The sequence below is a fragment of the Ascaphus truei genome, chromosome 10, assembly GCF_040206685.1.
Source record: "Ascaphus truei isolate aAscTru1 chromosome 10, aAscTru1.hap1, whole genome shotgun sequence".
Taxonomy (NCBI): domain Eukaryota; kingdom Metazoa; phylum Chordata; class Amphibia; order Anura; family Ascaphidae; genus Ascaphus; species Ascaphus truei.
Genome location: NC_134492.1, coordinates 4,755,665 through 4,771,212, shown reverse-complemented (window position 1 = coordinate 4,771,212; position 15,548 = coordinate 4,755,665). Strand labels below are relative to the sequence as shown.

Genomic DNA, 15,548 nt, shown 5'->3' with positions numbered 1-15,548 from the left:
TACCAGAGAACAGTACAAACCACCGCACTGAACTCCTATGCTAATGCTTCCAGGACAACATTTAAGTGCCAAGCAGGCACAAGGGGGACAAAGTTGCGGCCAGAGTTTTTTGACCACCTTAGTGAAACGAAAAATGCCTGTCATTATCCAGAGGTATTGAAGAAAACCCCTAGGGCTGCCACTTGGACTTTGAGAGAAATAAGGCTGAGGTCTTTGTCATATCCACTCTGCAGAAAAGTAACACATGAGGAGTTTGGGTTTCACTGGATCCAAGACTTGCGATACTCTCCAATGGAAAAGAAAAAGTTTCATACCCTACGCTATATTTTGGACGCAGATTGCTTTCTAGCGCAGAGCATAATCTGGGCTACTCTGTCCAACAATCCCTTGTTCTTTAAATACTGCCTCTCAACCTCCATGCCGTCAAGACAAGGAATGCTGGATTTGGATGCCTTATTGGGTCCTGTGTGTGGAGATCCAGAAAGGGAGGAAACTTCCAGGGAGCTGCTATGGACATTTGTAGAAGGTCCACAAACCATGGCCTTTTGGGGCAGAATGGGGTATAACGATATCCTCCACCTTCTCTGTCCTGATTTTTGTCAGAACTTTATGAACTCTGTGCAGAGGAAGATCCAAAATCTGCTTAATCTCTCTTTGTGAGAGAAACGCCTACACACGCGGGTAGGAGAAACATGACTGAGGATCTGAGGTGGGAGGTCAGAGGCGGTCCAGCCACACGGGAAGGAGGGTCATTGCCCATCACAATCCATGCCCCGATGTATATCAGGGCGTCCCCTACCTTGCGACGGTCAATCTACAGTCGGGGAGCTGTGTATGCAGTCCTGGGACGCTTCTCCATCTCCGTTGGAAGTGATATATAGGCACAAACGCTTGTTTTAATTTTATGCTTTGTAAGTGCGCTAGATTCCCCTGTTAATCCTTTTTCCTTCCCCAATAGATGTCATATTGCGCTATGGGGTTGCGCTCTCTCTCTTTTTCTTTCTTTATATATAATATATATATATATATATAAATAAATAATTATAGAGAGAGCGCAACCCCATAGCGTATTAAGTAATTTAATATAAGGGGGGAAGGGGGTGGGCAAGCGAAAAAGGCTCACTTACAATTTAAACATTAAAAACAAGCGTTTGTAAATATAAACATCAGCACCACGAAGATATGGAACCGCCAACCGACTGCACACACTGCTCTCCTGGTGCAGCTCTCCCGCCGGGGGGTAGGAAATGCCCCGATGCCCCGATGTAACTGGGCAGATACTAATGACAGCCGGAATGAGATGAACAACACGCTCCAGCCACGAGCGAGTCGCCGTTTAGTGACGTAGTGTCCAACTGCAGGGTCTTCTAAGGAGACGTTTCCTGCCGCCCGGCGGGAGAGCTGCACCAGGAGAGCAGTGGGTGCAGTCGGTTGGCGGTTCCATATCTTCGTGGTGGTGATGTTTATATTTACAAACGCTTGTTTTTAATGTTTAAATTGTAAGTGAGCCTTTTTCCCTTGTCCACCCCCTTCCCCCTTATATTAAATTACTTAATACGCTATGGGGTTGCGCTCTCTCTTTGTTTCTTTTTAGGTTTTGTCTTTAGGATCTGGTTTATCCTTGAGAGAGCTGCAATATAACCCCACAGCAGTTATTGGACCGCAATATTCTGCAATTGTTGGAATGACTGCCTGGGGCTGGTTATTTTACGTTACATGTCTTTCTCATACTAATGTATTGTTATATAGCCCCTTATTATCTGCATTTAGAGTGCTAAGAGGGCATCAGTATATTTATTTTCCACAATATCTAATTTATGTATTATTTTCATTTTGACTATTAGCACTACTATATTTGTTTTATATAACACACACACACGCACACGCACACGCACACGCACACGCACACACACGGAAAAAGGTAAGTTAGGAGAGTAAACCAGATTAGATACTATTTAGCATTCATTCTTGTCTTTAAAATGTTGCCAACATATTTTCAAGTGACTTCAAAGACGTAAAGAAATACCTTTGAAACAAACTTGGCAAAAATGTCACTTCTTAACTATTACATTTCACCGCATCATTTCCATTATTTTCTCACCCGTAACCCTGTCTCCCCTTGTTCTCCAACACTGCCAGTAGAACCAAGTTCTCCCTGCAACCAAGGCATAACAATAATATTATCAGCATCATGAACAAAAATTATTATTTTATCATCAGACATTGCTTCCTGGGCTTTACTAACTTATATTTATAAGACAAATGCTCAAGTGAACGGGGCAGAACCGATTGTAACATGTTTATATCTCGCATAAACTAAGATAAGCTTAGCATATGGTAAGTGGAACCACTAGGGCAGTGTTTTTCAGCAGAGGTTCCCTGGGCTTCCCTAAAGGGTTCCCTGCAATTTTCAGATCATTTGAAAATTGTACCACATACAGAAGAATTTACAATGCATCTGGTCTCAGACGCGCTATTAGAGAGTGTTGGGGTTCCTTAAACTGCATCTGATCTCAGACGTGCTATTAGAGAGCGTTGGGGTTCCTTACACTGCATCTGATCTCAGACGTGCTATTAGAGAGGGTTGGGATTCCTCCGAATTTTACAGTAGAATTATATAGTTCCTTAGCTAGATAAAAGTTATAAAGCACTGCACTAGGGAATAATGGGTGATGTTCAGCTAACACTTATAGGAGTATCTCACTAAAGTATGATGGTTATTATGAATTGTACTAATCACTAATGACCATCACACGTTAGAGACTCCTTACCCTTATCAAGCATCAAGACAAAATACAAATAATGTTGTGAAGAACAGAACGGACAGAAGAGCAGACAATGCAACAAAATAATAATAATTTCAGGCAGCATGATGCTCCATTTTCTTTAAGAAGATGCTATGTTATGGTGACAGATTATAAAGGTACTCAACGAGGCTGACATTTGTTGCTTACCACTGTTTATCCCTGAGCTATGGATTCCCACCCTCTTTGTAAAAATAATATCAGCACAGACATTCCCCTTTACTAATTCTTCCACAAATTCCACACTGTTTCCACCCATAATGAATAGGAAACATCTAACTGTTACTGGTGGCATCAGAAGATATGTAACAGTCCGAGGTACATCCATTTATAATGTGACAACTTACCTTTGCCCCAGGATCGCCTTGAGGACCAACTTCTCCCTCAGTTCCAGGAGGGCCCTGTACAATAAAAAGGCTGCCATGACAATGACCTCATGATCAATGAAGTTTACATGTAAATAAATTACAGAACAGTAAGTTAGATATACTTGACCTTTTTCATCAATCTGAGATTTACGCAATGAAAATCCCCTTAGCGTCATCTACAGTACATAGCTTTGTTGGATGTCAGGAATGGATTATTCTGGAATCATCCGTTCGCATGGATAAGCACCAGTGCCCTCTACATGACCAATGAAGTCGCTAAGTATGTACTGCTATTGTTCTTAGACAGAATGTATGGAGTGATACAGAGAGTAGAATTCGGAAGGTGCTCCCTCTGCCACAATCCCAACTCACAGGAGCCACCAGCGGGACAGTGCCTGCCATTTTCCATATTACCGTGCAATTGTTTAACCTAAGTTGGGATGAGTTTGCACCCTTGGCTTTGTCCTTTTTCTTTTTACTGAGTATGACATTTCCCTGAATTAATTAGGCTGAGCTTGTTTTCCTGGCTTCCTGCCCTATGCAGCACAGATGCATTTGTCGTTTTTTTACCATTTTTCATGCACGGTCTCTGGGAGCTACATGCTTATTTTCTTCACATTTATCCTGCATGTGGAGGCATCTCTAATGAAGTCAGCCAGCGCAGGGCGTGTACAGGTGCCGAAGATCACCGCTGGTTGTTCCAAAGAAAATAAATCATCTATTGTTTCATGGTTTCAATGTGAAGAAAGAAAGACGAATGTTTCAGAGATCCTGCTTAGTGCTTGGGTTAATGAGCTCTGGGAACGGTCTCGTTCCCCTTCTGTATGCAGCCTCTGACAGATTTCTCTATACATTGTGCAGATGAATGCAAATAAATATTTATAAATGTATTTCTTAACATAGATTAAGTATAGCTGATTCTTCTTTCACGCATACATTCGAAAAGTTACGGTGGGTAAAAAAAAGTGACATAAACCGTCCACCGTACCGTGTACAGTAACTAAAATACCACGTGTGGTGCTTTGCCACGTCTCAGACAGGTCTGCAACCCTGCCCTTCCCCATTATCTCTCAGCATACAGTGCTTCCCCCACAGCCAGGGATTCTGGGAAATGACATGCACGAGTACCTCTTTACTTCTCATCTATTTTAACATGGAACCCTATAACTTAAGCCTGCCCCTTTACACAGCTTTTCAGCACAGCCTGGGTTAAAGTGCAGAGCCAGTAACCCTGCTCACAGAGAACTGTTTTGATAGTTTGGTTCTCATCGGTGTGAGGTTGGTTGCTGGCTGTGCAACATGAAGCTGGTACGTGGGTATAACCAGACATTAAAAAAGTTATGGCACCCCCCCGCCCACCGTGGAGTGTACAATAAATGAAAAGACCACGTGTGGTGCATTTGCACGTCTGACACAGATCTGCAACCCGGTCTTTCCCCATTATCGGTGAGCAAACAACGATTCCAGCGCAGCCAGGGACCAGTCTTTAGATCAGCGGTGCGCAAACTCGGCGGCGGGAGAATTTATATGGGGGGGGGGTGCGGCGTGAAGCCTCTGTAACTCATTTACCTGCTTCCAGCCGGGTCTTTGGCTGCAGGGTCATGTGAAGTCACGCGTCGCCATGGCAATGCGCGTCAAATGACGTGGTGGGGTCATGACCTGCGACATCATTTGACGCTGAGCCATTGGGAGAGGGAGGCCGCGAACGCTGCGGCTCCCGGCGAGGGGGTCGCAGCTCAGGAAGTTTGCGCACCCCTGCTTTAGACCATCAAATATTTAACAAACAAAATGTGGATTGTAAAACCTCCTCACTCACCTCGGGGCCAATTCCTCCCAGTAATCCAGAGTCACCTTGTGCTCCCCTTTGTCCCTAACATTAGAAGTAAAATATTGTTCATATTAATAACCTAAAAAAGCAATAGCCTAATTTTAAGAATGATGATGTATAACAACGGACCAGCATCTACCAGATATGCAGGCATGCTAGCAGTAACAATGTAACCATCTAACCGCTGTGTTCAAAATAATGAAGGGGTTAAAAAAAGATGTATCAATGGTTTACTCGGGCTGATATTCATTTGAATATTTAGAGACTGGGCATGTGAGGTCTGAGGATTTGGAACTGAGACCATTTGGTTTGTAATTAAACAAATTCTTAACATCTGGTATAATTTTGGCTGCATTTGCATCAATATGCTGTGTAAATCTGTTCTGTGTTTCCCCGTACCGCTTGTCAATTGGTAAAATAGAAGCCTATTGTTGTTTAAATTATTATGAAACCAAAGCAATGCAAAACAAATGGGGTCGTAATCTGAAGGGTTTTACGGCTTTGCGAGTTCCACAACTTATTTTTGCTAAAGCAAAATAGAATAACACCGGGCAAAACAACTGATAAATCGGCAAGATCATGGGAGAAATGTGACTTAAAGCTGCAGTTCAGTCTTTTTTTTTTTAAATTTATTTTTTTACTTCAATAGTTTCATGTGGGCAATCTCTAATTACCTAAAGAACTGCATAGCTGGCGGTCAATTCGTTCTCCGTCTATTGATCGGCAAAGTTTGGAGACATCTTTAAATATGGGTAATGTAAATCGTTGCTATAGGAACAAGCATGCTTGTTAAAATAGAATACAAGAAATTTGGTCTTTCAAAGTTTTTTTTTTAAAACAGAAAATGCTAAAAGTATTTTTTCTTACTACAGAACTGATTTATTAAAAAAAACACACATGCAGGATATTGCCTGAACTGCAGCTTTAATTACTGGCGCCTGGAAGGAATTTATATTTCACATTATAAGACATAATAGGATAATGTTTCACTGGATTTTTGTGTACTTTACTCAGCACCAATATAAATTCAAATATAGGATGAGTATCTCATGTCGACTACATTTGACATAGGTTGAACTCGATGGGCATATGTCTCTTTCATCCTCAAATACTATGTAACTATGTATTTTGTTACACTATGTCAATATAATCTGTTCTGTACAGCTGAAACATTTATACAAATGAGAATCAGAGCATGAAATACCAGAGAAACTCTTCAAATGAGAAATGAATATGTATTTCCCAAAACCCTAAGATAGTGGCATTTTATATACACATTTAATAATACATATTTTCCTAAGTAAATATTGGAAGACCATTAATATTGTGGATAACTGTACTGTTCTATTGCAATCTGAGATGATTTAATATACAGTATCTACAGTTGACATTGCATTAAATAGTTCCTAATAAAGCATTTACTGTTCTTTAAACCATACACAGGTTTACAGATTAGCATGCATCCCATCTGTAGGTAGGATGGTTTTACTTATACTATTTCTGCATAGTAATGGTATCCCCGAAATCTTTATTTCATACATTTTGTAGGTTTACACGATCATTGTATATGTGCACAATGTTATTAATATTTCATTAAATCTGGGCATATATGAAATGATTGTGCCTGTGATATTTTGCTTACAGGTTGTAAGCGAGAGACCCAATACATTATTAGTTACCTTTGTCACTCAGTATGTGCGTTTCTATCGTACACATCACAGCCCGGAGAGTTTTATTTTGTAACAAAGAGAATTCTAGTTTGAAATGCTGCGTTCCATTGTGCTTGTGTTTTAGGAACATGTTCTCTTGATGTTGTGCACATGCTGTATTCGTGGATGTTCGGACTGAACACTTTTTTATTTTATTTTATTTTATAATATGTGCAACACATCTCCAGTAGCGTAATTTCCTATTCAGTTAATGTTATAGTCTATGCATCTGATTGATACGCTTTTATATGCTTTTATCCAATAGATAACCACATTAAAGCTGGTGTGCGTTTACAGGAACAATGGCAGCATTAAACCAATCATACAACACATTGGTTAGGTTTCAAAGTAAGACAGTACTGCCAGATGTATGTGGCTTGCAAAGAACCTACCAAGAATTTGGCTTGGAGTGTAAGTGCTTTAGTACATACACAGTAATCCAAGTTGTATTTCCATAAACTAACCACATGATAGCAGTCATGTGACGTGCAACCAAGAGAAGTTTCACATGTAGTAACAATGTCCGGCCAGCAGCTGGAATTTCATTCACTGCATCCAAGTTTGTTATTTGCATTTCTTTGTGGATTACGAAACATACATGTACATGTTGTAGTGTAACGTAATGTTCTGCTTTTCTGGTTCACAAGTGGGTGAGTGTAATCTGAATTAGCAATATCCTCTTACTATCTGAAATATAAGGCTTCTCACCCTTTATTTCTTCTCATAGTTACGTGTGCAGGACCAAATTTACAACTGCAATATAAAAATATGGTAAACTTACTGGCTCCCCAATGGCTCCGGTGTCTCCCGCACTTCCCGCCGTGCCTGGGGGACCCTGGGCAAACATATAGGAAAAGAATTGTTTACAATTCTTCTTATTGTTTAAAACATCTTAGTAGAAATAGAAAAGTACCAAACCAACATAGGAATAAAGACATATGTACAGGGATTAATCCGACAACGTAGGGATTCATCCGATTGCCAATTCTTGGAGTCGGGCAGGAATTAATTTTTCCCCTTAATGGGGTTTTTTGTTTGCCTTCCTCTGGATCAATAAGTAAGTAAAGATATAGGATAAAGTATCTGTTGTCTAAATTTAGCATAGGTTGAACTTGATGGACGTAAGTCTTTTTTCAACCTCATCTACTATGTAACTATGTAACTATGTTATTATTTTAGAATAAAATAATAGCGTTAGGTGCTAGGAAGAACGTTTCTGAAACCCCACGTTTGTGTGAAGTATATTTTTATAAACTTTGTTACATTGTAAGCTATTTGGAGCAAAGCTATTCTACTCATTTCTGTTCAAGTTAATGTAATATTTTTTTTTATGTTATGTTATTTCATTTTCACTCTCATTTTAGTTATTAGCAGAACTTGTTGGCACCTTATAAAAAATATACTTATATCAATAGTAATACGAATATTAATTTGACATAGTGAAAACACTGGGGTCCACTGGTCCACCATTAAAAGATTAAAATATAAATTGATTTGATGTCCAATATTGTAGGTAACAGTCACCCTAAAAATTAGTGTTACACTAAAAAAATCAAGGTAAAAAAATAGATCTATTCATTGCAATCCAACTATAAAATCCTTGATTATTGTATTAAATAGGGGGATGATTGTATCCTTATAGGTCACTCCATCATTTTTTCTGATGTGAATATGGAATATGTATTTCCTCTGGATATTGGATTGATTAATGTGTTCTTTTTGGTATAGTGTGTTTTGCATATTATTAATATATGTACTGTACTCTCTTTATTATATGTATTGAACTTCTTTTGATGCTAATATTTTTGCCAATACATGTCTAATGTCAATGTAGATGGACTTGTTAAATTGAGCAATTAAACGTGAACTGCTATAAAAAGGACATCTCTAGGCAGATGGAAGAATTGTACCCATGCCCCTGATGAAGAAAGCAGAGTGCTTTCAAATGCGTCGGGCTAACTGAGTACAGGTGCAGGATCAGCACTGTGCATTGTGTCTGCTAGAGCCTTCTGAAACCCCATGGGGTCCCTCCTCCTGCACTGGAGAAGAATTGTAGTGTAACCCGGAAATACTTGGACGCGAGCGCACGTTCACGTGACCCGGCGCACGGCAGCATAGGAGTGAGGGGAAATACAGGAACGGACAGGAGAAGCACTGCAGAGAAAATGGATTCCTAAAAACTAAACGCCAAGTCCTAGTGCTGAACGCAGCACCAACGAATGTGCGTGGGAACCATTCCCAAAGTTTTATATGCTTTTTTCCTTATTAAAATAATCTGCACAGTAGAGGGGGTGTGTTTGCGGTGAGCGCAGCGTGACACGTAGAGGGGGGTTTGCGGTGAGCGCAGCGTGACACGTAGAGGGGGGTTTGTTTGCGGTGAGCGCAGCGTGACACGTAGAGGGGGTGTGTTTGTGGTGAGCGCAGCGTGACAGGTAGAGGGGGTGTGTTTGTGGTGAGCGCAGCGTGACACGTAGAGGGGGTGTGTTTGTGGTGAGCGCAGCGTGACACGTAGAGGGGGTGTGTTTGCGGTGAGCGCAGCGTGACACGTAGAGGGGGTGTGTTTGTGGTGAGCGCAGCGTGACACGTAGAGGGGGTGTGTTTGTGGTGAGCGCAGCGTGACACGTAGAGGGGGTGTGTTTGCGGTGAGCGCAGCGTGACACGTAGAGGGGGTGTGTTTGCGGTGAGCGCAGCGTGACACGTAGAGGGGGTGTGTTTGCGGTGAGCGCAGTGTGACACGTAGAGGGGGTGTGTTTGCGGTGAGCGCAGTGTGACACGTAGAGGGGGTGTGTTTGTGGTGAGCGCAGCGTGACACGTAGAGGGGGTGTGTTTGCGGTGAGCGCAGTGTGACACAGAGGGGGTTTGTTTGTGGTGAGCGCAGCGTGACACGTAGAGGGGGTGTGTTTGTGGTGAGCGCAGCGTGACACGTAGAGGGGGTGTGTTTGCGGTGAGCGCAGCGTGACACGTAGAGGGGGTGTGTTTGCGGTGAGCGCAGTGTGACACGTAGAGGGGGTGTGTTTGCGGTGAGCGCAGCGTGACACGTAGAGGGGGTGTGTTTGTGGTGAGCGCAGCGTGACACGTAGAGGGGGTGTGTTTGCGGTGAGCGCAGCGTGACACGTAGAGGGGGTGTGTTTGTGGTGAGCGCAACGTGACACGTAGAGGGGGTGTGTTTGCGGTGAGCGCAGCGTGACACGTAGAGGGGGGGGTTTGTTTGTGGTGAGCGCAGTGTGACACGTAGAGGGGGTGTGTTTGTGGTGAGCGCAGTGTGACACGTAGAGGGGGTTTGTTTGCGGTGAGCGCAACGTGACACGTAGAGGGGGGGGTTTGCGGTGAGCGCAGTGTGACACGTAGAGGGGGGGGGTTTGCGGTGAGCGCAGCGTGACACGTAGAGGGGGGTGTGTTTGTGGTGAGTGCAGTGTGACACGTAGAGGGGGTTTGTTTGCGGTGAGCGCAACGTGACACGTAGAGGGGGGGGTTTGCGGTGAGCACAGTGTGGCACGTAGAGGGGGGGTTTGCGGTGAGCGCAGCGTGACACGTAGAGGGGGTGTGTTTGCGGTGAGCGCAGCGTGACACGTAGAGGGGGGGGTTGCGGTGAGCGCAGCGTGACACGTAGAGGGGGGGGTTGCGGTGAGCGCAGCGTGACACGTAGAGGGGGGGGGGTTTGTTTGTGCTCTTCTCATTTCTACCGTTTTTTCTTCTAAATACATGAGAGTTTGGGAGTACTCTGGAAGAAGCACCCACCCCGATTTGGACGATTAGGCTTTTTTATCTTGATCAATTAGATTTGGTAATTTTTATTATCGGTAATTGTTTATAATATTGATCATGTGTTGTACATTTTTAGCGCTTTTTGGATTTTTTTCTATAAAATCCGTTTGCTTGAATACAATAACAAGGAGCTCTATGCTTCTTATTTTGCAGAAATACTGTTTTTATTTTATTCTAGTAGTGATTTAATCAGATTTATTTTATTTAGCTTTATTTTTCCATTAAAGATCCACGTATAATCCCAGAATTGTACGAGTCCATCTGGAACATTTTGTTTATTACATCCACATATATCAGAAAGTCTGTATATTGTTGTGTTTTCCCATCACAAACATTTCAATGTCTAACAAATAATTTCCTACGATGGAATCCAATAAGGTTTTTATATTCAGTGAGTTGACATTTAGTGAATCGTCCGATCCTTAAGTTTTGTTAACTTTTCTTGAATGAAGTAGAAGTAGCCGTGTGAGCCCAGGTGCGATAGTGCAGAGTAAATGAGTTCTTCTGTATTAGGCGATACCTTTTTTTTATTTGGACTTACAATAGATATTATTATAAGACTTAATTAATTTTTCTTGAATTGCATTGAACATAAATATAAAACGGCAGCATTTTGTTTTCTTGGACTTAGGCAACAAACAGGTATTAGGGATATCCCTGCTTCAGCACAGGTGGCTCAATCATTGACTGCATCACCTGCGCTGAAGCAGGGCTATCCTTAAAACCTGACCTGTTGGTGGCCTTTGAGAACTGGAGTTGGCCGCTCCTGTCTTAATGTCTCAAATAAACGCAGTGCTGTAAATAAGCAGAGAAACCGGTCTCCCTGTCACTTACAGGTTTCCCAGGGTCTCCCTGTCACTTACTGGTTTCCCCGGGTCTCCCTGTCACTTACTGGTTTCCCCGGGTCTCCCTGTCACTTACTGGTTTCCCAGGGTCTCCCTGTCACTTACTGGTTTCCCAGGGTCTCCCTGTCACTTACTGGTTTCCCCGGGTCTCCCTGTCACTTACTGGTTTCCCCGGGTCTCCCTGTCACTTACTGGTTTCCCAGGGTCTCCCTGTCACTTACTGGTTTCCCAGGGTCTCCCTGTCACTTACTGGTTTCCCAGGGTCTCCTCGAACTCCCGGATTTCCAGCCTTTCCCTGTAAAAGAAAAGAAAATCCCGTGGGCTTGTATAAAACCGTTGGCTAGAACAGGAGCGTTGAGGTGGCGAGGCATTAAGCAGACTCGCGTGGAGACGCCCATTCTGTGATATCTCTGTATCGTGTGAAATGTCCTCAGATTACCTTAGATCAAATGATGTTACTTAATGTCAGCTGAGATCCGGTGTTTATTCAACACAGGCACAATGTCAGGAAAAGCTAAACGTATTATTACCATATAATAATAATAATAATAGCATGTTCTTGTATAGCGCTGCTAGTTTTACGTAGCGCTTTACAGAGACATTTTGCAGGGACAGGTCCCTGCCCCGAGGAGCTTACAATCTATGTTTTTGGTGCCTGAGGCACAGGGAGATAAAGTGATTTGCCCAAGGTCACAAGGAGCCGACACCGGGAATTGAACCAGGTTCCCCTGCTTCACACTCAGTGCCAGGCAGTGTCTTTACTCACTGAGCCGCTCCTTCTCCCAGGTTCCCCTGCTTCACACTCAGTGCCAGTCAGTGTCTTTACTCACTGAGCCGCTCCTTCTCCCAGGTTCCCCTGCTTCACACTCAGTGCCAGTCAGTGTCTTTACTCACTGAGCCGCTCCTTCTCCCAGGTTCCCCTGCTTCACACTCAGTGCCAGTCAGTGTCATTACTCACTGAGCTGCTCCTTCTCCCAGGTTCCCCTGCTTCACACTCAGTGCCAGGCAGTGTCTTTACTCACTGAGCCGCTCCTTCTCCCAGGTTCCCCTGCTTCACACTCAGTGCCAGTCAGTGTCTTTACTCACTGAGCCGCTCCTTCTCCCTATATATTCCCCAAGAGACTTGCTGTAATGCACCGGATGCTCCACATCACCATAGGCTGTGGGCTAAACCAATACAGGGGGAGCATGTGGGGGGATAAGAGAATAAAATATATATAAGTGCAGACGTTATGAAATATGTGGGTATACAGGCAATGTCTTGGCTCGTATAGCTGATCTACTCACAGGAGCAAAGATAAAATCAAAGCAGTTGACAAATTGGGTTGCCACCCTTGATGATGTCTGTGAGCTGAACCCCCTAGCGATTCCGTCGGCAATGTGTATATATAGAGAGAGGGAAAGAACTACATAGTGCGATCAGTATGAAAACTTTATGTATAAAAATAAGGTATAAAATGCGCACTTACAATTTGCACATAGAATAAAATCATGTATCACATATAGTGAATGGAAGATGTCCCGATCAGCTCACCGCCTCCCTCAGGTCAGTCTGCTGGCTTCCGCGGCTCTGTGTCCTGGACTGGAGCTTCCTTCTGAGCGCCCGTCTGCACGATGTGATGTCACGGCTTCAGAGCTGATTCTACGGATCGCCTCCAAGACCAAAATTGATCCACTGGTAAACTCTACGCGTTTCGCCCAGCTGCCAGGAACTGTTCTCGGCTTCGTCAGGACTCCACTGGGCGAAATGCGTAGAGTTTACCAGTGGATCAATTTTGGTCTTGGAGGCGATCCGTAGAATCAGCTCTGAACGCCGTGACATCACACCTTGCAGACGAGCGCTCAGAAGGAAGCTCCGGTCCAGGACACAGAGCCGCGGAAGCCAGCAGACTGACCTGAGGGAGGCGGTGAGCTGATCGGGACATCTTCCATTCACTATATGTGATACATGATTTTATTCTATGTGCAAATTGTAAGTGCGCATTTTATACCTTATTTTTATACATAAAGTTTTCATACTGTTCGCACTATGTAGTTCTTTCCCTCTCTCTATATATACACATTGCCGACGGAATCGCTAGGGGGTTCAGCTCACAGACATCATCAAGGGTGGCAACCCAATTTGCCAACTGCTTTGATTTTATCTTTGCTCCTGTGAGTAGATCAGCTATAGGAGCTAAGACATTGCCTGTATACCCACATATTTCATAACGTCTGCACTTATATATTCTATTCTCTTATCCCCCCACATGCTCCCCCTGGATGTTTTGAGATAATCCTTAATCCTTGGAACCCGTGAAACAGGTCCCACCAGTGAGGTTTGAGCAAGGGGTTTGGTCATTAATTTCATCAGAATCACCTTATATTATAATTTATTCACTTTATTTCACTAAATAGCGCCTGTTATTCACCTTTTTTACACAATATTGGCAAAACCAATACAACATACCTCTGCCTACTGATATTAATTAATGCATTTTCAAAATGAGTCAATGCCATTATTTTAGGATACAAAGCTTTATACATTGTATCCCACGGCGGGGCACTTTCACTGGTATTTGGAGCCATTTGTTATGTTTTGGTTTTGCCAGAATTATGGGAAAAGATTAAAAAAGCAGGATTTTTTTTTTCTAAACGCAAACTTTTGTGCAAAAATTGTGCGATTTGGCAAATAATTGTAGTTTTAATCAGATATAACTATGTGTTCTGATAGCTGACCCGGAGATCCGATCGTACTCTGAAGTTCACAAAGTTAATATTTCGAACCCACGAACCAACCCATTCTTATTTTATATACAAAAAAGAAATCAGTTTGATGCATTGGCTAACCCTTCTCAGGGACCAAAGGGGGGTTATTGTATCTGCTCTCCTGTTCATGGTTTCCTTTTGCTACTTACAATATGTCCAGGTATGCTTTTTTTTCCAGGTTCACCTCTTTCCCCCTGCAGAAAGCGAAATGAAACAATTGTGAATTGATTTCATTATGCGCATAAGCATGGAGCGGAACATGCAATGATACAGTCACTTCCATTACCTTCATTCCCTGCGTGCCTTGTTCTCCTAATGGACCATCTGAACCTCGGGGACCCTAAAACAAAGCAATCATGTCATAGAAGTCTGATGTATTTAACGGGAAGGAATATCGGATTGTGTATCGCTATCACAATGGGCCCTACTCAATATGCTGGGAAGCCATCTTCCCCCTGCTCTGGAACATCTCAGCCCCTGTCATTTGCCTTAATGCATATTGAATCATTCCAGGCACTCAATAGATAAGAGGGACAAAGCCTGTATTACATTTACAGTACATCAAATGAGAAATAATTCTGAATCCTCGTCCGCAACTCCCTTATCACAATAATTTCTATCATTTACCATAGTATATTTACAGCTACAGCTCAACCCCCTTATAACGCTGTGCTAGGGATCAAAAGAATCACATCGCGTTATAAGCGGATCGCGTTAAAAATAATGTACAATTGTATTCATTGTACAATAAAGTATTTAAGAGACCAATAGTCGTGTTGTAAAGTATTCATAAATACGGAAATTGGGAGCCACGCTTGCATCGCGTTATAAGCGGACTCACGTTGTAACGGATCGCGCTATAACGGGGTTGAGCTGTATTTAGAAGGAGGTTATCAGTCAGTCAGAAGCTCCCTTTGTAAATGCTTCTAACATATAAAGTAGTATAAATAAAAACAATATGCTAAAGCCACTGCAATTTAAAAATGTCAATTATTTCCTATAAACACAAAAGCTTAATAAAGCTGCCATCCCTAAATCCATCCACTTCCGTCCCATCATCATCAAACAGTTTGAAATTAAGTCAAATAAAAAACAAATGTGTGTCAGAAACCCTTCCCCTCCTCCTCAGGACTGTGATGAGTCTTATTAATAAGTGGGTTATGTATCCAGGGCCCGCGGCAGAATAACTCGTGCCAGCCGGAGGCGGCAGATTCATCACCAAAACACGCCATTTATTCCAATGACATTTCTGTCTCCGATCAACGTGATGGTATTTGGTGCCCCGTGTCCCAGCAGGGAGGGAGACTTGTACTCATAAATTCCTCGGATTCTTGTTTTTGCTTCAAAGCCTCTCTTAATTTTAATGCGCAAATGGGTGAGCATGTAGCATGTAGCATGTAGCATGTAGCATGTTCTTTTAGTGGTCTTGTAAATAAAAGCGCTGACGGAGAAGAAACATGAGAAAAAATACAACTAAATAA

General features: G+C 42.8%; 1 protein-coding gene across 1 annotated transcript in view; it reads right to left on the bottom strand.

Moving 5' to 3' along the window:
* LOC142504032 (uncharacterized) overlaps positions 1-15,548 on the bottom strand; it is a 130,534-nt gene that overhangs the window by 85,703 nt on the left and 29,283 nt on the right. Inside the window, exons 5-11 of the mRNA XM_075617141.1 lie at positions 14,354-14,407; positions 14,217-14,261; positions 11,570-11,614; positions 7,491-7,544; positions 4,989-5,042; positions 3,152-3,205; positions 2,102-2,155 (exon numbers count right to left, since the gene is read on the bottom strand). Coding sequence (XP_075473256.1) covers positions 2,102-2,155; positions 3,152-3,205; positions 4,989-5,042; positions 7,491-7,544; positions 11,570-11,614; positions 14,217-14,261; positions 14,354-14,407 — 360 coding nt within the window. The remainder of the gene's footprint in view (positions 1-2,101; positions 2,156-3,151; positions 3,206-4,988; positions 5,043-7,490; positions 7,545-11,569; positions 11,615-14,216; positions 14,262-14,353; positions 14,408-15,548) is intronic.